This window comes from Bacidia gigantensis (genome assembly GCF_019456465.1).
Source record: "Bacidia gigantensis strain McMullin 20006 chromosome Unknown contig_255, whole genome shotgun sequence".
In the NCBI taxonomy this organism is placed as follows: Eukaryota; Fungi; Ascomycota; class Lecanoromycetes; order Lecanorales; family Ramalinaceae; genus Bacidia; species Bacidia gigantensis.
The window spans coordinates 2,130,273-2,155,349 of NW_025408605.1; the positions used below are offsets into that span (position 1 = coordinate 2,130,273).

General features: G+C 48.5%; 5 protein-coding genes across 5 annotated transcripts; all 5 read right to left on the minus strand.

Moving 5' to 3' along the window:
- Window positions 1-2,583: 2,583 nt before the first annotated feature.
- On the minus strand, window positions 2,584-4,324 carry KY384_007407 (uncharacterized protein; the record flags this gene model as incomplete). Its single annotated transcript, XM_044815898.1, has 3 exons — window positions 2,584-3,126; window positions 3,193-4,143; window positions 4,172-4,324. The coding sequence occupies 3 exons, from the start codon at window positions 4,322-4,324 to the stop codon at window positions 2,584-2,586; spliced, it is 1,647 nt and encodes a 548-aa protein (XP_044667772.1).
- A 10,455-nt stretch (window positions 4,325-14,779) lies between these two features.
- GNA3 (G protein alpha subunit) lies at window positions 14,780-16,147 on the minus strand (the record flags this gene model as incomplete). Its single annotated transcript, XM_044815899.1, has 5 exons — window positions 14,780-14,879; window positions 14,937-15,305; window positions 15,432-15,560; window positions 15,615-15,960; window positions 16,021-16,147. 5 exons carry the CDS (start codon window positions 16,145-16,147, stop codon window positions 14,780-14,782), a joined length of 1,071 nt encoding a protein of 356 aa, XP_044667773.1.
- A 1,361-nt stretch (window positions 16,148-17,508) lies between these two features.
- On the minus strand, window positions 17,509-18,798 carry HOG1 (MAPK protein hog1; the record flags this gene model as incomplete). The annotated part of the gene is made up of 6 exons (XM_044815900.1): window positions 17,509-17,732; window positions 17,779-17,857; window positions 17,909-18,409; window positions 18,457-18,586; window positions 18,640-18,687; window positions 18,743-18,798. The coding sequence occupies 6 exons, from the start codon at window positions 18,796-18,798 to the stop codon at window positions 17,509-17,511; spliced, it is 1,038 nt and encodes a 345-aa protein (XP_044667774.1).
- Window positions 18,799-19,172: 374 nt separating this feature from the next.
- On the minus strand, window positions 19,173-20,518 carry KY384_007410 (uncharacterized protein; the record flags this gene model as incomplete). The annotated part of the gene is made up of 2 exons (XM_044815901.1): window positions 19,173-19,257; window positions 19,299-20,518. 2 exons carry the CDS (start codon window positions 20,516-20,518, stop codon window positions 19,173-19,175), a joined length of 1,305 nt encoding a protein of 434 aa, XP_044667775.1.
- Window positions 20,519-20,734: 216 nt separating this feature from the next.
- KY384_007411 (uncharacterized protein) lies at window positions 20,735-24,758 on the minus strand (the record flags this gene model as incomplete). Its single annotated transcript, XM_044815902.1, has 2 exons — window positions 20,735-24,401; window positions 24,457-24,758. 2 exons carry the CDS (start codon window positions 24,756-24,758, stop codon window positions 20,735-20,737), a joined length of 3,969 nt encoding a protein of 1,322 aa, XP_044667776.1.
- Between the last annotated feature and the right edge of the window lie 319 nt (window positions 24,759-25,077).

The window sequence follows — 25,077 nt, forward strand, 5'->3', positions numbered from 1 at the left end:
CTACCGGAACCAGGGTCTATATAATTTGAATGATGCTACGAATGTTCAAATTTTAAGCATTGCCCAATACTCGGATGCCGCTGGCATGTCAATTGATGCATGCTCTACTCATTGTTCAGGTCATCTGTACTTCGGAGTATCGAATGGTAAACGAGAGTTCTCTTTCCCAAATTTGAGAATATGCCTAACGAGCTCAACCCTTAGGAGATACATGCTACTGTGGGGATACACTGAACGGCACCCCAACACCGGCTGCAGACCAATCTTCCAATTCTGACGTCGTATGTACGGGCAACAACTTACAATACTGCGGAGGCCTTGGTATTTTACAACTGTATTCGCTCGCTTCCCCGACATCTTCTGTTGATAGTTCAAGCGTCCCAAACCTTTCGACCTCAAGCCAAAGGCCATCTGCGAGCGTTGTCCAATCCCAAGGTGCCTACCAAAATCGAGGACTATTCAATTTCATTGATCCACAGAGCGTCCAAATCTTTCCAAATGCGGGCTCATATACAGATTCGAATGGAATGTCAGTTGATACTTGTGCTTCTCATTGCTCCAGCTTCCTATATTTTGGAGTTGTCAATGGTGAGCATTTACTGTTAAACCGCGGGAGGAACAATTAACGAGGTCTGTAGGTAATACATGCTATTGTAGCAATAATTTGTACGGCTCACCGACGCTAGCAGCAGATCAGTCTGGCTCTTCCGACGTTGCATGTGCTGGCAACGGCTTGCAATATTGTGGAGGTTCAGGTTTCGTACAAGTATATTCCAGGGCTCAATCTGCTTCTGCATCAGGCACAACGCCAACTCCGACACAATCGTCGCCAGCTACAAGTAGTCCAACGACATCACCCACTGCTTCGCCAAGTGTTGTCCAGACTCTTGGGAATTATCGGAATCAAGGACTTTACAACTTGAACGATCCCCAGAGCGTCCAGATCTTGAGTAGCGCAGGCTCGTATACGGACCAAAATGGAATGTCAATTGTAGCCTGCGCTTCGCATTGCTCTAGCTACTACTATTTTGGAGTATCAAATGGTAAGTAAAAGGCCAAGTCAACTGCTGAGAATTGAATTGAAATGATTTGTAGGGGACACGTGCTATTGCGGCAATGTGTTGAGCAATGGAGCTGCTCGAGCTGCTGATCAATCTACTGCTTCTGACAAGCGGTGCACTGGTAACCAGTTGCAATACTGCGGAGGTCTGGGTTTACTTCAATTATATTCATCTATTGCAACACCCACGAGCATATCTCCATCGAGTACTCCAATCGTAGCGTCTTCAGCAGCTACTTCGACCCCGTTGACCTCTCCTACTCCAACAGTATTGCCAAGTGCAACGGCCTCGCCAAGTGCTACGCCAACGATTGTACAGATCCAAGGAAGTTATAGGAATCAGGGCCTTTTCGACGACCCATCCAACGCACTGATTTTGAATGACAGCACGTACACGAGTAGCTCCATGACAGTGAATAGCTGCGCAAGTTTTTGCTCCAGCTTTCTCTACTTTGGAGTTCAGGGCGGTAAGTGTCTGTCAATATGCTCTCTGATCGTGCGAAAAGCTGACGAGGGATCAGGAGATACATGCTATTGTGGTAATGCTTTCGTCTCTCAGCCTAGTGCTGCACAGAGTCAGTCTCGCAGACCATGCTCAGGGGATAGTAGCGCCTACTGCGGAGGCCTCAACGCGCTGCAATTATACTCTTCAATAACAACATCCTCAAGCGCTTCGTCGACAGCAAGTGTCTCCCTCGCAGGCAACCCAACAACAAGTAGTCCGCCCATATCATTTTCGCCGACTCCTGCTCGGTCATTCACGAGCAGCACCGCTCCAACAATTTCGCTCAGCCCTAGCCAGTCATCTACGAACAGCCCAAGTTCGTCTTCTTCGTCTGTAGCCCTTCAGACATCCACGAGTAGCACAAGCGGCTTGTCTACCTCAAGTCCAACGCAGCCCACAACGAGCAGTAGGACCTCGTTTTCTTCCTCTAGCTATAGTCAGGTGATCTCGAGCACGCAAGCCTCGTCGGTCTCTATTACTTCCAGTCAAATGTCTTCCAGCAGTCCCTCGTCGAGCAGTCCAACCTCGAGCAGTCTAACCTCGAGCAGTCTAACCTCGAGCAGTCCAACTTCGAGCAATCCTACCTCATACTTTTCGCCCTCGCCTAGCCAAACAAATATCAGCACACCAACTTCATTCTCTTCATCGACCTCAAGTCAGACGCCATCAGCTAGCGTCGTCCAGCTCCAAGCCAATTTCAGAAATCAGGGCCTGTTCAATGACCCGCCTGGTGCTCAGATTTTAAACGGAAGCACTTTCTCGAGTGGTCAAATGTCTGTGAACAATTGCGCATCCTACTGTTCAACTTATCTTTACTTTGGCGTTGAAAATGGTAAGGTCCACGTGTTCCACATTCAAGCAAGCAAGCTGATGTAAAGATAGGCGACACATGCTATTGTGGCAATGTCCTGCTTTCCAATCCAACGCCTGCCTCAGGTCAAGCAGACATTACATGTACCGGCAATACGACACAGTATTGTGGTGGACAGAATAGGATCCAACTTTACGCTTCAATCAATCAGCCTACATCAAGCGCTACAAGTAGTCCGTCGCCTTCGACAAGTTCGACACAGAGCTCAAGCATCTTGCAGACCCAAAGTACGAGCACTTTGCCTTCAGTCGGTACGTTGACCTCTCCATCTTCGTCTTCTTTAGCCGTACTTTCATCATGGTTGTCGACTGCTTCTTTGGCCTCAACCTCGTCATCACCCTCATCTTCACCTTCGTCATTATCATCGCCATCATCACCTACTGCTGCCCCAACACTAGATATATCGAGCTCATCGTCCTCAACGTTTTCTACACTGTTTCCATATTCGTCGGGCACATCCTCACCATCATCTATACCAACCTCATCCTCGGCTACGACGTCTTTATACTCGTCGATAACATCCTCGCTTTCCTCTACAGCGTCTTCATCCTCGACAGCATCGTCCTCATATTCATCGATAGAGTCATTATCCTTACTAACAACGTCCTCAACCTTATCTACATCAACCGCGGTATCATCACCTGGGGTCGCTTCTCCGTACAGTCCCTCTGGGGATAATCGATCTGGAGACTATTCTGGGTCTCCATCGGCATCGTCTATCTCCACGACAGGATCATCCGTATCACAATTGCCAACATCCGCATCAATTTCGTCATCGTCATCTTTGGCATCACAGACTTCCACTGCATTTTTATCGTCGACATCAGCGACAAGTCTCTCGCAATTATTTGCCTCCTCTACTTCCGCCTCCAGCTTGTCTCCTTCGCTAGTGTCTTCGTCTCTGACTTCGATCTCTATAACGGCAATAGTGACGTCTTCGTCATCAACCGCCGTACTATCATCGACTGGCTCGACGTCTGTGTCTTCGACCTTATCCACAGATCTAGGGACTCCAGCTTTTACTACGTCCACACCTGGCACGTCCACACCTGGCACATCCACGCCTGGCACATCCACGCCTGGTACGTCCACACCTAGCACGTCCACACCTAGCACGTCCTTGTCAGTGACAACCACGCCTGGAGCGTCCGCGTCTAGTACTTCTACCGCCGGGACTACTACGTCGAGTGCATCTACATCTGCTTCAAGTTCAGCGTCTACAACGCCAGTTGCCCTAAGCACAACTCCCTCAACAACATCATCGTCGGCAAGCATTATAACCTCTGCCTCATCTCCATCCGTTTTGACGTCTGCTTCAACGTCAACCTTATCGTCAGCCTTATCTACGCTGGCCACTTCGTCGTCTGCGTTTTCTACGTCGAGTATAACAACGACGTCCTCGTCTACGTTAGCCTCCTCATCGTCAATCACATCCGCAGTATCTCTAATATTTTCAACTATGTCAACATCAAGTACATATGTTTCTATCTCAGCCTCTGCTCTATCGACATCTCTATCATCGACCTCCAGTATATACACGTCCACTATGACGAGTACCTCTTTGACGTCGACTACGCAAACTTTAAGTACATATATTACCCCTTCAACGACGACCTCATCAACGTTTTCAACGAGTCTCTTTACGCCTACCTCGTCAACAATGCTGTCAACAACGTCTGCGTCATCCCTATCCACTTCGATTGCATCCTAGCTCATCCCTGTCCACTTTGATTACTTCGTTCACATCGACGCTTTCTTCGTCCCTCACAGCGTCGTCTTCGTCTACAGCTGTCAGCTCTTCATTGCTAACAACTACATCAGCAGCGTCAACAACATCGTCCTCAAGTTCCTCTTCGATCAACCTGGTTGCAGCAGCTACTTCTATCATAGAATCGCAAGGCTTACAACCCTTCTGCTCGCAACTCCTAGGGTATACGACACCTCTCGCGACAGGCACAAGTACTCTCACTCAATCAGTAGCAACGACGACCACAGTTACAGTCGTTGTCAGCACAACGCCCACTAGTTACTACACCCAGGTCCAGACGACAGTGAAGCCGTCAGCAACAACGCAGCCTTACTCCACAAGCACTATAACAAGCTATTCAATTATTGCGGTGACGTCAAGAGCAGCAATGAAGAAAAAACGAGAACTTCAAGCTCGCCAAGCAGCAGCATCTTCTACCTTAGTCACTCCGTCAGCTTTGGCCACGTTCCCTGCAAGCATCCTCAGCTCAGCCTGCAGTAAAGAAGCTACTCCGGTCACTCAGACGTCTGTCGTCATTCAGACCCAAACAACGGTAGCCAGTACCACAGTTTATGCGACCAGCGTAACGACAACAATTGCGCCGACTGCGTTCCGAACGGTCACTAATACGCTGACTATCACTTCTGGAATTGTTACCAATCCCACCAGCACCGTTACTACCACAACTACCATCTACACTACGACAACTATTGTTGTTCCATCTGGCGCCCCGGATGCACCACCTAATTATCTTAAGATCGTCCCCGATCCTAACGGTGGTGGCGCCAATTGGGCTGTTTCCGACGACTCTCACCACATGACTGACAACTTCTACATTCCCAACAAGCGCGAAGTCTTCGAAATCTCTACCCTGGGAGAACTATATTCCGTCACAAATAACGGGTGGTACTACGTCAATCCAGGAAGCGCCGGTCGCTCGAACGGCAAATTATTCTGGGATAGTTCTCGAGCAAATGGTGGGAAGGGATGGTATGGGGTCGCACTGAATGATGGTAGCAACTACACGCAGGTGTTCTTGCGAAATACAACCACAGGTTTCACGTATAATTTCTGCATTGCCAATATTGGTAGCGGAGATCGAAACGGCGCGTACGGATATCATATGTATTTCTATGCGACGGCGGATCAGGTGACTTATTGTAATGACGCAGCTTTGATGCTGACGCCTGTTGGACAGGGCTAGCACTTGGATATGCGGAGGATGGATAGCTCGCAATTAGACTTAGATGATATAGAGAAGTACTTAATGATCAGATCAGTTCGCTCCTCCAGGCGCTAGCTTGCTTCACTGCCACAGTCTGTAGTTTCGTAATTGCTTTTGTGTTTCTTGATGATAAGGCTATGTTTGCAACTGGTTCTTCCTGGATATAGTAGGTTCTTGCAACACCTTGAAGTATGTCGTTTACGAGTTTATTGACATGGTCGCGTCTAGCCTACAGCTTCTTGACTCCATGAGCCTTGAACAAAACTTCTTGCACTGCCATATTCAGTCCGTCATTCTTCTTCGTGCGTCAATAAGATTTGTTTCTCGTGCAAGAAATTGGGCTGACTCTTGCCTAGATATGATACCGGCTTCGATGTCAGGTCCATCTTGATGCCAACAGCTTCGTTTGACATAGAACAGTTGGAAATATTTGCTTGACAAGCCACCCTAGAGCTAGGTGAAGCAGATGGAGGCAGGGTGACGCAAGAGTATGAGATGATGGATTGTGCTGGGGAAGATGATGCGTGAGTCTCCGGTTTGGAAGTAATATTAGAAAGGAATGCGATGGTTCTAAGGGGATAAGTTCATATCTTCATGTGCGGCTCAGTGGTCAAAGAAGGATGTTTTGCTTACTTCTTTCATTCAAAAGTAGAAGCTATCGACGCGACTTGTTGGCCTCCTGCCGATGGTGATGTGTATTTCTCATAGGGAAAGCTCGTGCCCCTTTCTCGGGTGCTTCACCAGGTATTCATTTTGATTCGTCTGTACTGATGACGAGGCAAAGATTCTGACGTGTCATATTTGAAGCCTTGAGAAAATGCACCTGTCCTTTGAAGAAAGTCATGTGTGGGCAGTCAATTGCGCGGAAAACACTCTTTGCGCCTAGGTCAGGAGGAGTAGCTTTGGGTTTCGACGATCAGCGATATCTTGCTGTTCCTTCAATCACGTAAAACCTCATTTGAAGAGAAGCTTGATATTCGCCCTCTCATATACGTCAAGCGGCAGATACTGACCACCGGCCCCGTCTGGGAGGAATGGTTCACGAAACACAATAGCACTCAATGAACGAAATCGTGTGCTTTTCAAAGCCACTATACTGACAAGTACCTGATGAAGGTCGGGAACAACCAAGGGCCACTTTGCACCCCATGCTCTGCTACGTAGGTTTGTGGAGATCCCTCGTGTACACAATTCAAGTTTTTGCAGATTTGGAGGTATCATTCGGCAAATGTCTTGCTCGGAGATGATCTCAATTTCTTGTCCTATGTAATAGCTCTTGAAATCCTTGATCATCGAAATAATTAGATCCTTGGCGGTCATGATCACTCTAGTTAGTCGAGGAAATCGCCCCAAAGCAAGCAACCTAAAGCCTCGAGGGTCTATGTTGATGTTAATTCAATCCAAATGATGGTGCGGACTGACTGACTTAATGAATTCACCTCTGAGATGTCTATAGTTCTCAGGCTTTCAAGCTGCTGCTCGATTATAACGGATAGATCCTCTTTTCCGAGCTCGGAACTTCCTATCTCGATAGAGAAATGCTGTAGAGCTTTCGGCCAGCCCAAGATCTGTTGGAGTTGTTCAGTGGGCAGGTCCAACTCGCCCAGCAGCAACACTTCAGTATTGCAACTCCCTTTTTCCTCAGTCTTCCTCACTCGCGCATCCTTGGTCGGTGGGACTAAGGCATTGCCCCAGTGTGATTTGCTCATGCGAAGCATTAGCAGTGTGGGAATGGACATCAAGAAATAAAGATGCTGAATTGATCTCGTTTCATAGTATACGTAGTCTGGCGTGCCCCAAGGTAGGTACTGGTATTCAAGGCTCAGCGAGGTGACTGCGGACGTTACCCAGAACTGGTTATTTAGGCTAGGCGGTACTAAATAGAGTCTCTTCAGCTTCTCCGAGCTCAAAGCTTGTAAACACCGTTGAACTGATTCGCACATTCTCTCATCCCATTTAACACCCAGGTACTTGACCCAGCGCCGAAGGTTCGAGTTCCGAGAGATGGTTCGAGTAAAAGTCTCCAGGTTGTGAATAGTCACTGACTGCTCCGCTCCAAATCCGAGCCCAGAGGACTCCAGAACTTGAACATCCTTGTAGAGTTTGGGGACTGCTACGACATTGAGACATCTACAGACAGATGCAACGGATACCAAGTCAGAAGACGGCACATGTGATACTATTGCTAGGAGTAGCTCAGTTGAGAGACACTGGAGCCCGGTCATTTTGACAGGCCTCCGGACCGGATGTCGAAGTCAGGAGTATCGAGAAGAACACAGGATGCAAGGCAAGGAGGTGATGTGGTCACAAATGAAGATTGTTTACGGTGACGTAATGAAGTGTCAATAATATGTGTTAAGGATCATTCACTTCTTAATAGAGCATGACCTTACGTACTTTATATGAAGACCTGCTGGAACCTCTATTTCGAATTTCACATATTTCACCTCCATAACATAGCGTAGCGTCTGTTTGAGAGGATCATTGCCATCCCTTTCCACACCGCGATGTTGAGCAAAAACTTCTTGTTTCTGACCACAACCCAGAAGTCTAATGCAATTAGTTGCCTGAAAATCTGCTTGAAGCGCAACATTGAGGCCTCTCGATACAGCTTAGATGAGAATATGACCATTCTATCCACATAGGAGAATTGCATTTGGCATATTGTGCTTCAAAGGGGGTCGATCTCGCCGTCCCCAATATCCGACTCCAAGTCAAAAGCGCCCTCCCACTGTTTCAAAGCGCATAGGCGGCACAATCAAGACATCTCACTCCAAACCAGCCATTCTATCAATAACCAGCGATCAATTCTGCATCCATGGCGCACCATCATCTGAGCCTCAGTCTCTCATTTCCAGCCATATTTCCTTCCCCCCAATATAAGTCTTTGCGCCTCATTAACCATCATGCAGCGCACACGTCTTCACCTACCATGCACTTCTTGTTCCCTGTTGTACTCGTCATTCCAATGACCCTCGTCATAGCAATCCAGCCACAGTGCTATACAGAGCAGGACTCGCCTTCCCTCTACCGCCCAGGTGGCGCCCACTGCCTCGCCCTCTCGCAAACCTTGCAATCCCTCCCAGACGCATCGCGCCGTCGTCTCTTCGACGCCGAGATCCTTCCCTCGCCAGAATCGTATACTCAGCTACCCTATATCACGAATCATGAGAGCTGCTACCTGAGGATATTGGCGGTAGAGGGGCAGATTAAGAATGTGAGTACCTGGGAAGAGGTCGGGCAGAAGGTGGAAGCGGTGGCGTTGGGGTGTGTTTTGGGCTGGGGACCGCCAGGGGTGAAGGAGATGGGGGGGTGGGAGGTGGCAGGAGAGGGAGGGGGATTGGAGATTGAGGTTGTGGGGATCTTGGAGGGGTTAGGAGAGACGGGACTGGAGAGTGGTAGAAACGATGATGTGGCATTAAGAGGAGCGAGTGTTTCATAGCTTCACACTTGACTCAAATAGACCTAAGCCGCAAGTCAGCGAAGGGGAGCAACATGAGGGAGTCCTCAACTTACCGGTCGTCCTGACATTGATAGTAAAGATCCACACCTGCATTCATGTATTCATCAAACGGTAGATGCTCGCAAGCCTCAATCCACTTCGTTTCTTCGTCAGACTTGTCTTGTGATTCCACAGGATGGTGGAACAATAACGGACGATTGAAAATTATAGACCAGAGACGTGGGAACGAAGTCTCCTTCAAAGCCACGATACAAGCCAGCGTCTCTTCGAAAATCCTTATAGATTGATCCCAACGGCCCTCGAGCGGTTGCCACGCGACAAGCGAACTGGTATCGAGCCAGAGTTCTTCTAGGTTGGGTGGAAGTAGTTGTGATATATGTTGCCTGAAGTCTTCGTCGCGGGCTGAAGTTTTGGTTTTTTCCCATGCTTCGACCGCTGGTATTGCTAACAGATCTGCTCCCAGGGCTACATAAAAAAGGGCAGGAAAGTCGCTGAGATTAAGCAGTGTGGAGCTACGGCAGTACTCATCAAGATCATGACCATATTCGTAGTAGAGCGCATGGATATCGAGAGCTTCGAGACTGTGACGTTGCTGCTGTATGGCGACCACAAATCGTTCAAATGTAAAGCTATCTTCAGGATGTGTGGCATATATGGAAATGCACAAATGCTTTAGCGCCCTTGGCCAGCTTAGAATCTCCTGTATATGGCGACTAGAAAGATCAGGCTGGACCAGATTGAGGTTCTCGACGTTGGAGCACCTCGGATGTCTTGTCTTGATAACTTCTTGTGATGTAAAGCGTGGATCCCCGTCCCCTGTCTCCTGACAGAAGTTCATCACAAAGTTGAGCAGTGACTGATTACTGAAAAAGGCGTAGAGGCTGCTTATTTCCTCCTCGCTATTTCGATAGTGTCGTGTAACAGACTCGAAACATATTGATGTGATTGAAAGACGGGTAAGGATTTTGAATTGAAAGCAATGAAGAGGCGATACATGGAAATGTCTAGGTTGTGACGACGAAAGTGTTTGCAGGCACTGATATATTATCTCAAAGCCGCAACTCTCCACGTAATCGAGGTCGGGTGGTTCAGTACTTACTTGCCATGGATATGACCACTGCATATCCACGGCTTTTAGGTATATCTTCAGGGCGGGATTGCTGCAGAGCGCATAGCTAAAAGCTTCTAAGTCATGAATGCGAACTGACTGCCGCCAAAGACTCTCAGAGTATGACTTTATCTTTTCTTCGGGGAAATACCAAAACCAGACACTCTCATACAATTGAGGCAGAACCACGGGGTGTAATGTCATACAAGTGCGAGCCAAAGATGGCAGAGTTGGGCGATACACATATGAGACGATGGTCACAAGCAGCTCGGTTGGCAATTGCAATAAATCTGCCATGAGGATACTGTATCATGACAGGTGGTAGAAGTCGCGGTGGGACGAAGGTGAAGTGTCGTCTCAAACAAACGTCGTAGCGCCCAAATTGAGCCAGTGGCACTTGCCTTAATTGGGATAACTTAATATATCATTCACTTCTAGATATAAATGTGCATCTTTTTAAAAAGGCATATTAACTTACGTACCTTTGCAGAAGGTAATCTTTAAGATATACATCTTTGAAGAAATAGGAGATTAATCGACGTGCCTATCATGCGGACTCGCGCTAGGCTTTTTACCGCCAGAGGATACTTATATCAGTACTTGTGCCTCTAAAGAAGGTTAATATTAGTTTCTATACCTCTCGAAAGAGACTAATGTTGACTAACACGCCTCTAATAGAGACTCAATATAGCTTTCAGGCCTCTCTGCTTTCTGAATCGGCCCAAGATCTGGCGTCGTAAAAAAACTCGGACCAATTTTCGTGCTGCAAATGTTAGAATGATTGAATTACAAGAAGTCTTTGGGACTTCGATAGTCAGGAGTATGGGCTCACTTATGCCCCATGGCTAGAGTATTACTTTGATTGCTGGTCATTCCGTTGAAAATTTGGCTGCTAATACTAACCCCTGATACTTTGAGGTCTCACTAGCTAAGGATTTCGAAATTTGAGGTGCCAGAAAACAAGTTTATGGTTGACATGTGAAGCCAATTATCGAATCATATTAGTCCCATTTCATCCTCACCTGCGTCATTCCTCCTCCCTTCCCATTCTGCAAATTCACCACCAGTTCGTCTTCGCTCTCATTTTTGTGCAACTGTCTCGATTCACCATGCTCAAGCTTTCGAACGTCCACCGTGTGTCTGATCGCCTTTTCATCGATCTTTGGCTCATTGGTGACTTGAACACTACCCGCTGATGGCCCACCGGCTTCTAGCTCAAAGGTCATGTGTACACTCTGATTTTTCGCCCGTAGTGGAAGGTCTGGAGTCAAAGTATAGGTGAGAGGATACTCCCAAGAGTCAACTATGGATGATGATGTTGCTACGGCGACTTCCTGTAAAGAGGATGATTGCGCGGAGAGCGTCTTCAGTGACGGAGCGGGGGACTTTTGTCTGGAGTCTCGACGTGGTGTTGTAAAAGGGGATGACTGAAGTCGGGGTGAGAGCGGAGATAGGTCTTTTGGGTGGATCAGATTCTTGACAAGACGATTCTGGGGCGGCATTCCATGATCTAAGTTCACTTCTGACTCATCTTGATCAGCTTTGGCATACTCAGCCGGTGCTTCTTTTCGCTTCGAGCTATTTGTACTTGACAGGGCTGGGATAACCAGAACTGACTGAGGGAGCTTTGGACTTCCAATGGACTTGATGGAGGAATGATGCCCTCGTATCGTTTCCGCTTCAGATGAAAGAAGCGACCTCTCTATAAATTTTGCTAGAGTCGCATTGCTTTCATTGGGGCCAATTTGCTGCCCTCGGCGTTTACACTTACTGAGCTTCGCCTTCTCGAGAACACGGCAGACTTCGCTATCTACTGCTTGTAAAGTGCGAGATATTCTTTTGCGCTGGCTTGCTAGTCTCTTCCCGGCAAAAGTGTCAGGCACGGTCCACTGAACATACAATTTACCGTGTGTTCGACTAATGTGGAACGCCCCGTCGCTGTGGATAAACAGACTACACAGGTAGCAGGCGGCTTTGCTGACGCCTATCACTCGGGGCTGGTTGGAGTGTGGTGTAAGTCTTTGTGCAAAATGAACCAACATATTCATTTCGGCGTGTACTCTGCAAGCAACTTCGGAGGTATCAGGCAAGGCCGGTAGCCTTGTTGTTTGGTAAGCAGGCAGCTCCTGCATCTTCAGTTGCCTAAAAAGTCTTCGATACCTTTTAGCAGCATCTGACATTCGATCACACATGCTGTAGTATCTTGCAAGCTTTTTGATGGGGCGAATTCTGCTGTCATCAAATATCGTGTCTGCATCATCAAGCTTTGCCATTTCCAAGCAGAATTCATGACTTCGACAGATGACGTGATCTAGCTTGTCATATTCCGTTTCTGTCTTGGCTATGCACTTGTCTGCTGTTTTGTATAAAGTTCTCAAGTCCAAAGCTTTGCTCTGGAAGTCGGATGAAAGTTTGCTACCACAGTGGGTGAGGAATTTTTGAACTTGTTGATGTAATCGTGGGCCTCCTTTCTGTCCGGGCATCTTGGGCTTCCAAAGTGATGAACGAAGTTTCGCATGAATGCGGGATCGATGTGCTTCGACGATAAGTCGGAGCAGGCGTGATTGACAGTGAGCGCGAGAGGTCCCTGCATCAATTCTTTGAGGACAATCCAACTTAAGGAATTTTGATCACGTACTGAGTTCTGCGCAATCTTGAAGGACATCGATCACTGAATTGAATAACACTCCCACTGTGGGATGAAGTCGATTATTGGCAGCCAAGCGAACGATCACAAATCCATCATTCTGGTCCTCCTCGAGAGTGGCTGCTGTCACAGTCTTCGATCCTTCTTCAAAAGATGCTAACAAAGCGAAGTCATCCGACAGTCTTCGCTCGACTTCGAATGGCAGAACGTATTTACCGTCAATAAAGCCCGTTCTACTGCCAGACTTTCTATGATGAAAGACTTCGTGGCCGGGAATTGAAGTCGTATTCAGCAGGTTGGAAATATTCTGTCGAAATTTTTTGAGCTCAACTTCACGCCATATCGAAGTCTCAGGTCCAGCTGTGTTCACTAACAACGGATCAGGATTTGCCATTGCACAAAAATCTCGCAATTGAAATTGCACTTTAGATTGCGTATTGTAAGTCAGATCAAAGTACAATGTTGTGTGCGTGAAAACACCGAGGTAGCCAGCTTGATTTCGAATTGAAAAAGGGGGAAAGAATGCCATAGTTCGATAGGAAGTAGTTTGTATGACGCCAAGGAAATGTAACGCCATGATTCGTCCTCAGGCTATATGCAAGCACACGCGAACCGATCAATGAGAGCGAAGTGTCAACGCATAGCTGCATGAGACGTAGCCTTACCCCCTCACCACCACAATCTTCCCAAATATCAGCTGCCCGCATAATGCGATCAATAATAGCAATGAGCCTGGATTCTTCCAGTAAACTGAAGATAGAGACAACAACCATGCACCAAAACCCTCGAAGGTTGCCAATACACGCATCCAATCATCAGGCACCAGTTTTATCCTATCTCGCACACCACGATCGCTGACTTAGTGATGAAGGAATCTATATCAAACCCTTCTCGGCTCCATTGATGTTCCGCGAAAACCCGATTCATTTACACCATCAAAGCAGAAAGAAGAAATCTATTCCCACATCCCATACCCAACGCCATTCAACATGGCTATCTATGTATAGGTCATCATCACTCATCATATTCATCATGTCCGTTACCGTCATCTCGTGATAATTCTATGAACAAAATTGATATGCCCACACACCCGCCTTTTGTGGATGTTCGCGCTTCAAGATCCATCCTTCGCTCCCATGGACCCATCCTATTCTTAAGCTTGGAGGATGTAAGCATCGCTTTCTTGAGGCGTATCTTCATTCTGGGCCCTTGATTCTTCCCTTGGGCGCGATTTTCTGCTTCATGTCCTGTTGGGATAGCCTTTTGGAGTACCGAGAATCAGGGTCGGCGAGCGCTGCGCACATCTCGTGGTTACATGGTTCTGCATTTCTCATTCCGTATCACAGTCAGCTTCTATCTCAATTCACTTTCCTCAACGTCGTATTCCCGGATCCGACATTCTGGGTGGCAAATGTGGCACAGCGTCCGGAGCGCGCGCTAGACGATAAGATCCACGACAGGGCAGTTTTGACGTGGGTGACATCCGATTGTGGAAAGTATGTAGACGCGGCGCAACTTTTCGAATGCGGGGGTGGTTGAAAGGGGACGAGACTATGGGATGCGACCAAATAATGGATTGTTGCCTACTGGATGCTTTGGCATTGGGTATTTGTGGAGTGGATTGGAGCCGACTTCTAACCAGCGGGAAGGACTACGTAGAAGAAGATGAGGTCGTCAGCCAGCGCATTCTGAGAACAGATGTATGTGTGTGATTGGAGTGGATGATGGGGTGAGGCAGACGAAGTATAGAATGAAGTGGACGCTTTTGGTGATCGAGGTCTCGTCAACATTTTCGCCTGGTATGTCACACAGAAGCGAGATATATACAAAGATATCGAAGGTTTCCAATAAGTTGTAGAAAGTCAGAACACAAGTTTTTTTCGGCGGCGTCTAAGACCACACACACACACACATGAACGCGTGACGCAGCATTAAGGCGTCAATTGTGCGTGGAAAACGCCCCCCAGGCTTCAAATCGCTTTCGTTCCAAGATTGAGCACCCGACTCTGACATGAAACTCCCGTACAGGCGAGTCGTCACGCCTGCCAGACGGTGTGCATGCGAAGGACAAATGTATGTAGTCGTAGTATGTCATGTGATATTATGGTAAGGATGGTGTGACGGGCAGGGTAGGGAGGAAAGGACGTGGTGTCTCACAGTATGCCTGAATCCGCTAGAGCATTGTGGAGTATCGTATCTTTTACGGCAGCAAAGACGAGACGGATGTTCGAGGTGTCAGTCGCTTGGGTGAGACTGTGAGGAGATACAAGTCAGTACGGCTGCTGGATAGGCAGAAGACTGCGCACATACTGAGGGTATAGATTCAGATGTGCCCGGTTCACTTGGTTGAATCTCCAAAGAAGGTACTTCGCCGCGCGATTGACATCATTTCCTCCACTGTAATCAGGGAAATATTTGCCAAGAGGACTTCTCTCTAGCTTTCCTTTGAACAAGTCGACCTTGTTGAGGAATAGAATGATTGATGTGCGCATGAACCATCTTGAATTGACGACAGAGTCGAAAAGTACCAGTGATTCCATCATTCGATTTTGATTCGACTCTTCAAGAAGTACTTGGTCATACTCAGAGAGGGCGACGCAGAAAATGATCGAGGTGACATTCTCAAAGCAATGAATCCACTTCTTTCGTTCAGACCGTTGACCACCAACGTCAAACATGCTGTTAGCCCACTTATATTAGCAAAAGCAGCACTAGACTTGTGAAATCTTGGCAGTAATGAGGGGCAGGATGTTGGGAGACCTGAAGGGCTTGATCCGCTATGAAATGGAAAAGATAGAAGCATACTGTATAGACAGCTGACCCATTGTGAACCGAGTTTCATAAATACCGGTCGTCTTTGTTCGAGCTCTCAGAACATCCGCTTCAATGGGTATGTAATTTGGCGATGCTATCCGAGGCACTTCGTCGAAAAAGCTTGGCAGTATCAGCATTGCATGTGCCATTCCTAGCAAAGCAGAGGGCACCAACTAAGGGGCGGAGTCCATGAGGTAGAACTCATTTTGATGGTCCATGACGGACTCTATACATGGGTCCCTCCAAAGGTTGACTATGCATTCCCCAACATGCGGGTCCAAGGGTGTGTGAGGGTCTGGGTCAACTTGATATTCAAGAAGGTAATCGGCTCTTTCATTGTTCTCTGGGTCGACTGGATCGATATCGAACGATCGCATAGCGGTGATCAGGGATTTAGCGCAATCCAAGACGTTCTTGTAGATTGTGAGGCGATAGAGGGCGAGTTCGTCTTTGGTATAGCCATTTTGATGGATGATTTTCATTTGCTTCACGATTGTTGACTTGCCGCTCTCTCCAGACCCTGGGTATCCATTAGCACCTATGTATCGACTGGAAGGCTCGAAGAGACAAAGTCACTTACCTAACAACAATATCTTGCATTCCTTTCGTAATCTTCTCGAGTCCTCCTCTAACTTGGCATCTATTGCTCTTGAGCGCTTCTTGTTTTCCTCCTCTTCTGCATTCTCCTGGCTCATACAAGCCCCCATTGTGCCCCGAGAGCTTCAATGATGACGAGAGCTTTGTCCCTGGGAGATAGCTTTGAGCGAGATCGAGCTCAAGGCTGAGTCTTGATACTGCTAGTTGATAGCCAGTCGTCGATTTCTAGCCAAGACTCCGATGGTAAGTAGGGAGTAATTCAAGGCCCTGATAGCGCTCTTCTCTCGCTTCGCGATATTCGCAGGTGTGGCGAGGGACCGCGAATGCGGTATATCTCTGCGGCCAGGCACAGGGAGGGTCTGAAGAATTGTATTGGAGTCGTATCCGCCTGATACTAGGACCAGGTGTTCGAAAGGCTTGACAAGGGTGCGATGTAGGGAATGGGATGGGGTCGCGGTCAGCTTCAGGTGGGCAGATACCCGAGAGGCTGTATTTGGACAGACACAGGGATACTCAGCATTCCATTGGACGAAACACTCATTATTCCATTGAGACGAGCGTCAGATAAGGCGGAAGGCCCGTGACGGTCAGTGAGCGATTGCCGTGGCCGGTCAGAGGTCGCAATGTTTAAAGGTACCCGTAGTAGCGGTGGGAGGGGGGGTTGGAAGGGCTGGATCGGGAAGGATTCCAAGGATTCCGGCCGGCTGACAAGGCTGTCTGATCCAATGGTGGCGTACTGTGACGATTTTCCAATATCTATCGGATTGCGCAAAAGACAGGCTGAAGATGGAAGGGCAACATAGCTATCAGATAGTAAGGTGGATTGTATTACGACTTGCAAGGTTGTCAAACCAAGCATCACCGTTGGACATTAGGCTAACAAGGGAGCTAGGGACTTAGCCTTCCATGTGGGAGATCGTAAGTTTAATCCCATCGTTCCCATCCACCCTCCTAACACGCGAGAAACGGCCTATATGTAGAGCACGGCCCCTCGCCCAGGCGGAGTACGATGGGATTTATTATTAGCAATGAAAAATGCAGGAGCAATGCATCAAGTGTGTGGGCACGAGCCGTTCCCAGAAGGCTGGAAACGGCTGTCCGTTGGCGTCCAACGCTATACTTGCGAGTCTCAAATCGCCTATACCGCCAGCATTTGCGCACACTAGGCTATTTTGATTGTTGGAGTTGGAACAGAGCTTGCACCATACTAATGATAGACACTCAATGCTTGCCCATTTCAGGTCATTGGGTTCGAGGTTGAGTATCCTCCCCTGCTCTGTGGAAGTGGCTGATCATCAAAGCGCGCATGAAGAACGCCAGGCACGAATGGGGAATGTTCATTGCGTTCCACGACATGTACTATTGGTAGCCATTGTGCTCCTCGTTGTTCGTGCCCAATTCCTCCCTATCCGCGACGTTGTGGAATTCTAGAATCTCATGATACCTGCGGAACAAAAGGAAGTCAGCCGACTCAAAGCCCTTCTTCAAACAATTCCTGGATAAGCGTGTACATCATCACTTTCCACTGATCCACTGGCAGATCAGCGTCGTTGAAAGACCAGTCAAACGCAGCCTCCGCAACGGGCTCGTCGGTTGGGTCATGGTAAGGTGCGAGATATTCGTGTGCAAGGCCATCCCCTGCTTTGATGCGCGTTCTCGGGTCAAAGACGAGCATCTTTTCAAGGAGATCAATAGCTTCAATAGTCAGCAGGGGTCCCAGGCTGACTCAATGTCCTCGTACCTAGAGGGTCTGCATTCTTGAACTTATTCACAAGCGGTTGACGCTCGCGCTTCGGTAATGACTGAACGAATCGGAGGGTCTGCGAATGGTAGTCAGCACGCGGCGAGCAACTCCACTGAAATGTACGGACGTTCTCGCTCCCAATTGTTTTGATGACATCGTCCGGCGGTGTTCCCAGAAGCTCGGTGATGATCGAGAACTGATTCACATGGTCCTTCCCAGGGAACAAGGGCTTTCCTTCCAACATCTCTGCGAATATGCATGCCGCGCTCCATACATCCACTTCTGCATCGTATTTCTGCCATGTGAGCATGATCTCGGGAGCTCTGTAGTATCTTGTGGAGACGTAGCCCGTCATTTGAGGGTCTTGGATTCGAGCAAGTCCAAAATCACAGATCTTCAGGTCACAATTCTCATTGATGAGAATATTGCTAGGCTTGAGGTCTCTGTGCACCACTCCAGCCGAGTGAACGTATTTGAGTCCGCGCAGGATCTGGTATAGGAAGTATTGAATGAATTGTTTCTCGAGAGGTCTTGAGGTGAGGAGGCGATGGAGGTCGGTGCCGAGGAGCTCGGTTACGAAGTAGATATCTTCGAGGGGAGAGATAAAGATGTCACTCAGGCTGATCACCTTGGATGGATTAGCTCCATTGGGGCCCGCGTACACATCAGTCATACATTCTCGTGTCTTATGTGCTTGAGCAACTTCAATTCCCGGTAGGTGCGTTTGGACAAGACTGGAGTACTGAATGGTTTCATGATCTTCTTAACGGCAACATTCTGGGCGGTGAGTTGGTCTTTGGCTGAGCTGGAGCAAGTCAACTCCTGCCATTGGATTGTAGTTTCATCATATCCTCTTACCACACCAGGCCAAATGCGCCCATACCAACGGGTTGCAAGTCGGTATACCTGTGCCAAGATCAGCCATGTCGCGGTAATAGGACGAGGGGCAGGAGGTTCGCACCTGCTCGTGATCTCGAAGGTGGTACCAAAAATCTGGGCGCGCACAAACTCCGCCATGGCTGCGGCGTGCTCGTCGCTATTGATTGGTGTCAAATGCTGGGGTCAATAGGAGGGAGACAAGGTGAAGGGATCAAAGCAGGGTCAGGCTGCTCCGACTCAGGGTCTGCCCTAAGGTACTGGGAGGATGCAATGATTTAGGCCAAGCCCCCGGCCCTGTCTCACTGACGATGGCGGTAAGGGGACTAGCGTCGCCGCCCGCAAAGCTTGAGGCTCAACAATGACTTTGTCCCAATGTAGACGGCGTTGCTCCAGGCTGTGAATAAAGAAATAGGTCTATGGTCCCGGCAGCGGCGATACATGGCAAAATGTGGATTATAACTAGATATTTGGCTGGTGATTCCATCCGTGTAAATGCACACAGCGCACCGTTTTTATACAGTCCCAACTATTATCAACCCAATGATCCAATTACGCCTACCAGACCAGGTCACCAATTCATCTCCTGCTTTTCGTACACTTCGTGACACCCGAAATATCATTACCGACTTAAAATTCACATGTTAGCCAACTGCTCATCAATCTCACGATCTAGAAATCCGCGTTTGTCTCCGCTCAATTCTGTTTGTAGCCTCTGCTCTACTAATGCCCGCACTTGCTTTTTCGTCACTGTGTCGAGGTTGACCTCAGCTAGACAGTCCCTCACGGCGTCTTGAATAGCGCCGTGATTTATGTCGCTGTCGCCCGGACTCAGCACCCCTGTTCGGAAGTCAAGGGTACTGACAGGTCGGCTTCCACCATACGGCGTGCCACCAAGTGGACTCCGCTGTTGTTGCCGTATCTGCGGGGATTGCATCGCGATGAGATTGTCTGTACTCGGCAATCCCGTGCTACGCGGTCCCATCGTGTTGTAGGGGCTATTTGGATGATCCTGATATGGAGAACCAGGCATCTCCACCATAGACTGTCGTTTCGATGCATACTGAGGTGCGTCTTTGTACGGCGCAAAAGACATGGCTGATTGTCGTCCCGACTGCCCGTGGAAAGCAGCTGGAGATGTCGGGGTCATATACGCTCCTGGTTGCTGAAAGCCAGTCAATATTGTAGAAGCTGGCTTGGCATATGAATAGACGGATTGAATGTCGTCCATCTCATACTGGTTGCTGCCATCCATTTCGTACTTTTCTTGGCCAGCCATGCCCCGGCGACCTGGTAGATTGTTTGTAGCAGCATAATCATCCCAGCGTTGAAGGGGTACACTCCTAGGATCAAATCCTTCATCCTCATTGGCAACAATCTGTTTGTTGCCCTTCTCGCCGATGACTATTCTCGTGCTTCCCCACGTGAAGTTGTCTTGATTCCAAAATGAATAGACTGGCAGGATGAAGGAGTATATCGGGTACGCCATTATGTAAATGATCATCCAGCCGACATGTTGCCATTGACGTTTCATGATGAAGATGAGTGCTTGTAAGCCGTAGACTGCGGCGATCATCACTATCGAGATCAAGGGAAACTGGCCGGAGTGGGTGGCAACACGGTAGATCAGATAACCCAAATATCCACAGGTGGCTGGTAGGATTAAGGTCCCGAAGAGATCGATGAAGACTACAAACCTCATGCTGAAGCAGCAAAAGCCGCAAAGGTCGTTCAATTTCACCAATTCTGCCAAGTTGTGGATTGTCGAGTTGATCCAACGACGCCTCTGCGAGATCAAGACGCTCCAGGTCTCCGGAGCTGCTGTGCTGGCAAAGGCGTCTGGCACGAATTTGTAGGACATTTGCGGGAAATACTTGGTCATGATTGTGGTCAAGTATCGATCCTCTCCCAGCGAGAGCAAATTTTTCTTGTGTAACGTGTCGATGTTACAGATGCTGTAGTCGTTGATGACTCGATCGGAAATAATTAATGGACGACCCTTATCATTAGTTCGAAGTCGGTACATGCAGAAGCTGCTCAAGATTAGCAGATATCATACAGGAGGCACGGCGACGACCTACCATCCGGGTAAACAAGTGACAGAGCCAAAGAGCGACTCGAATGCCTTGGCCAGATGATGCGATATATAGTACTCATAGACTTGGATCATGGTCCACCAACTCCTCTCTTCATTTTCCAGACTAGTTTCACCGCAAATACCAGCAATCTTCGCATCATTGGCGCAGCTTGCAACGAGGCGGTTGAGCGAGTCTTCTTTGACACTTGTGTCTGCGTCGACCATAAAGAGATACTCATAAAGCTCTGGATCAACACCAATGATGTTGTTAATCTGGTGGAACATCTCGAGCTCTAGTGGTGACATTGGCGACCTGTGGTGAACGCGATTGAGAAAGCTGAGAAGGAGAATCTGGGAGTCTCGCTTTCCACGGTTACCTGGCTTCGACTTCGTTTGCTCCGACTCCTTTCCGACCTTGACAACCACAATGTATGGCACAACATTGCCTTCATATTCATACAGACCCGAGTAGACTTTTCCATAGTTTAGCTGTTCGCTGCCTTGGCCGACTCCCTTGAACGGAAGGGCTGGAGGATCAATTTTGGGGTCGACGCCAAGAATGTCAAGAACGATCTTGGGAGTTGGGCGGTCATTGCCACCCCCAACAATCATGCCGTCGCAGACGACGCAGATCAATTTTCTCTTGTTGTCATATTGAAGCGCAGTCAAGGAGTCCAGACCTTTCCGTAGCTGATCTTCGCCCTCAGTATAGGCAGGAACCTGACAAATGACAAATTTATCTTGAGGGGCAGGTCGACGCTTAGAGCCGAATTGTAAAGCTGACAAGAATTTCGTCAAGATAACCGCACATAGAACGATTGTGAAAGCCAGCAGAATGTAGTTGTTAACTTGACACTTTGCGGTGTCTCTGAAATCGGTCTTTCCCTGATAGAAGGTATTGTCCATACAATTGAGCGTCTTGCCAAAATCTGGGTTGTTGTCATCCCATTGATCCGTTATATCAGAACCAGCGTTTGCTTGTATCAGATCAGATACCTTTGAGGGAATGAAAGAATAAGAATCGATGTTGTTCTGTGTTTTCTTGGTATAGAAATAATCAGTGAGGTCATAGATTTTACCTTTCAGAATGATCCATTGTCTGCTTGATTTGTCGGCTTGAGAGGAAACGGCGCTCTTGGTGGTAACTAGATCACCCTTGTAGTATTTTTTGATTTCCGGAAGGAACCTAGTAGTGTACCAATCTATGTCGTGAAGATGTGTGTTTGGATTGGATTGGTAAGTTGGGCCTGACGTGTGGATACCATTCGGGTACATGGGTGTGGTGTTCGCCAGTAATTTGGGGACTTCATCGTTGACAAGAAATCTACATCCCACCGTCAATGGTACAGGAAAATACTCATCCAGATTCAATCCTGCGAACGGTGCCATTGCTGTTGAATCGGCGACTGGTTCAATGTCTCCGTGAGAATGCTTGGCGAACTTCGTTATATCATAGACTTTCCCGTGAATGCTCACCCAAAAGTCACCGTTGCCTTGATGATAGCCGACTTCCTTCTGGTTCCAAGCCTTGTCAAAGTTGGGGCATAAGAGGCGCCCAAATTCAACAATGTAGAATATGACTACGGCATTTAGGAAAAATATCAGAAGTGTCAGGACTATCTTTTCTCTCCAAGCCATCCGCACATCAGGTCGTTTCATTCGGCCAACATATCTCAAGACAAATGAGGGGATCCAGAAAGTCAAAGCCCATACGAAGGCTACCCAGAGACGACGCGTTTTATCTATGGGCTGAGATGTCACAGATTTCGGCTCAGCTAGCTCAGGATCCAAACCGCCGGTATATTGTCCTATCTCGTCGTCATAGTAGGAAATGTTGCGTTTTTCGTCGCCTTTGACGCCTAGTCCGTAGTCACCAGCCATTGTATTGAGGGTCTTGGCTGCGGTGGGTGCAATAGACTTCGCTATTCCCATCGCGCTTTGTGCAAGAGTAGCCGAACTTTGTTGTCTCTGCAATAGATTGTCGCGGCTCCCGTAATCTCCTTCCATCGGAGGAAAGAAACCACTGCCATTATGACCGGGTGTCATCGCGGAGTAGCTGCTGTCCATACCGTGTCCACCCATCATGTCGAACTGCTGCTGCGTATGCATACCGTTTTCGGCAGGCTTGATATCTAGCATACTTTCGGCATCCCACCATGCACCTTCCCGAATCCAGACACGGTCATGACCAACAACGACTTCACCATTGCTCCAGCCACGTTCCAAAATCCAGCTCTCGACGCCGTCTCGCCCATCCTGACATCCTAGGCGCGAGTAACGAGTGACAAATTCGTCAATATCGAAATCGGCGGTAAAGTCTAAAGCTTTATTACGGTAGTTGGCCCATTCTGGCAGACGCCAAGACCGGAGTTCTTTGGATACTGAACCTGCAGACCAAGCCGATGTTGTTGATGCTAAGCTGCTGAGGGTTGCTAATGGCTCGTCTGTGGGATGTAGCGAAAGATGATACCAGTTTCTACTGCTTCCAAGGACATCAGGAAGATCCATTCTCGCTTGCATGCCACGTCTCACGTCCTGACCTTCCTGTGGGTGGATTATCTTTCTCAAGAAACCTCCCAGCTCGGCTTCTTCTCCGATTCGCAAAAGGAGATCCTCTTGGCGTTCTCTTTCAGCCGTCTTTTCGCGGCTTGCAGGCGTGGTAGTCAAGCTCAAATCTGCAGCTACATCTGCGACAGCATTGTGCATCTCTTTGACGACTGAATGACCGGCTTGCGTGACGTCAATGCCATCTTCCTTCATTTCCGCGAGAATTCCAAGGTTGTCATCGAAAACGCCGCGTAAGGCGACAGCCCTTCCGAGTTCTTGACTAGGGATTTCCACGACGGTGATATTGACAGTATCTTCTCTTTCCTCGTCTGTTCTCGGGGTTCGTGCCCCAAGTCCACTCTCACTTGAATCGTCACCTTCACGTACTCTTTGCAAATCTTCCTTGATGGAAGTGTTTGCTTTCAGTAGCACCCAGTCCACGAGAGTCTCATAGATTCCGGATATCAGGATTTCCCTCTCGTCTGTGCTGCACTTGCGCATGAGAACCTCCGGCTCAATCCCAATGAGGCCCCCAACATCTTCACATATTTCTTCAAGGTCTTCTTGGTCAATTAACAGGCCAACAGTCTCACCAAGTTTGAGGAGCGCTGCCAATGTTGAGAGCAAATTGCGAAAAGAGGCTCCTTTTATTCCTACTGCCTTTAACGAAGCTCGGAAGTCTTCTGATGCTGCTGCGTCGTCTGCTGTCGGAAGAAAGCTAGGAGGCGAGTAGGTGCCAGATCTGTTCAGGAGACCATAAGTTGATGGACTTTTGAGGCTCAGAAATTCCCGCTCCGCAGGGGTAGAAGCGGATGTGAGGAGATAGTAGAAAACGTCGAATGCTCGGTAGCCGGCCTCTTCCGGTATGTGCAGGAGCCCTTGCGATAGATCTATGCCAGATTTGGAGAAGGCTAACGAAGCTCCGCTAATGTTGCCCGCAAGGGTGACGCTGAAGGTGGCCGCTACGGCAGAGTGTCGAGGCGTCGAAGGGTTGTGAGGAGTCACACAATGCGTAAAAGGTCGAAGAACGGAGAGGGCAGTATATACAGAAGACGGAATAGCGAGCGGAAGCTTTGATATAAAGGGTACTAGGAGCGATGGAGTCGAGTGATGCAAAGATCTAGGAAGTCAGTCAGCATTCATCCATAGGTATTTCAAAGGCTATCGAGACTCACCCCAGGACAATGCAAGCATCTTCAGCCCGCCGTCGAGCGTGCTCCCAAGCTTGGCGTGCCAATTCATTATCAACGGTCCCTCCCTCATGACCTTCCACGCTCGGGTGGGCAGCTGTCAGCCAGGTGTTCACAACCAAGCTGGTGCTTGCATCTAATCGGTATGGTTGACCTGATGCATAGGCTGTGTGTAGAGCGTTGAGCAGGGTGGTCGTCGAGACTTGCGTGGACTGTTGCACCGCAGTCCGGACGCCGTTTGGAGTCGAGGCTCCTGAGTAAACAGACATTCGATTTGAAGTCGCCATGCTATCAGTCGCCCCAAAAGGTCTCAATGGTGTCTATGTGTTCATTGCTAGGCCCAAGCCCTTCAAATTCGAGAAGGATTGGGGGCGAGATGATGGGAAAATGCTCGTGAGGCGTTCCTCGTATTTGCTGTTGGTGTTTAACGAAAGTCGTATTAGATGGTGAGATGCCGCGCAGTCGAGTCGTTGAGCGAGTGTCAAGGCGAAGAAACGAAGGTGATGGAGGAGGAAGTAGCGAGAGCCTTGCTCTACTCGTAGGGTCGATTGATAGTGAAAGGGCGATGGAATGTGAGTTTTCGTTACGGAGGTACCGCTGCAATTC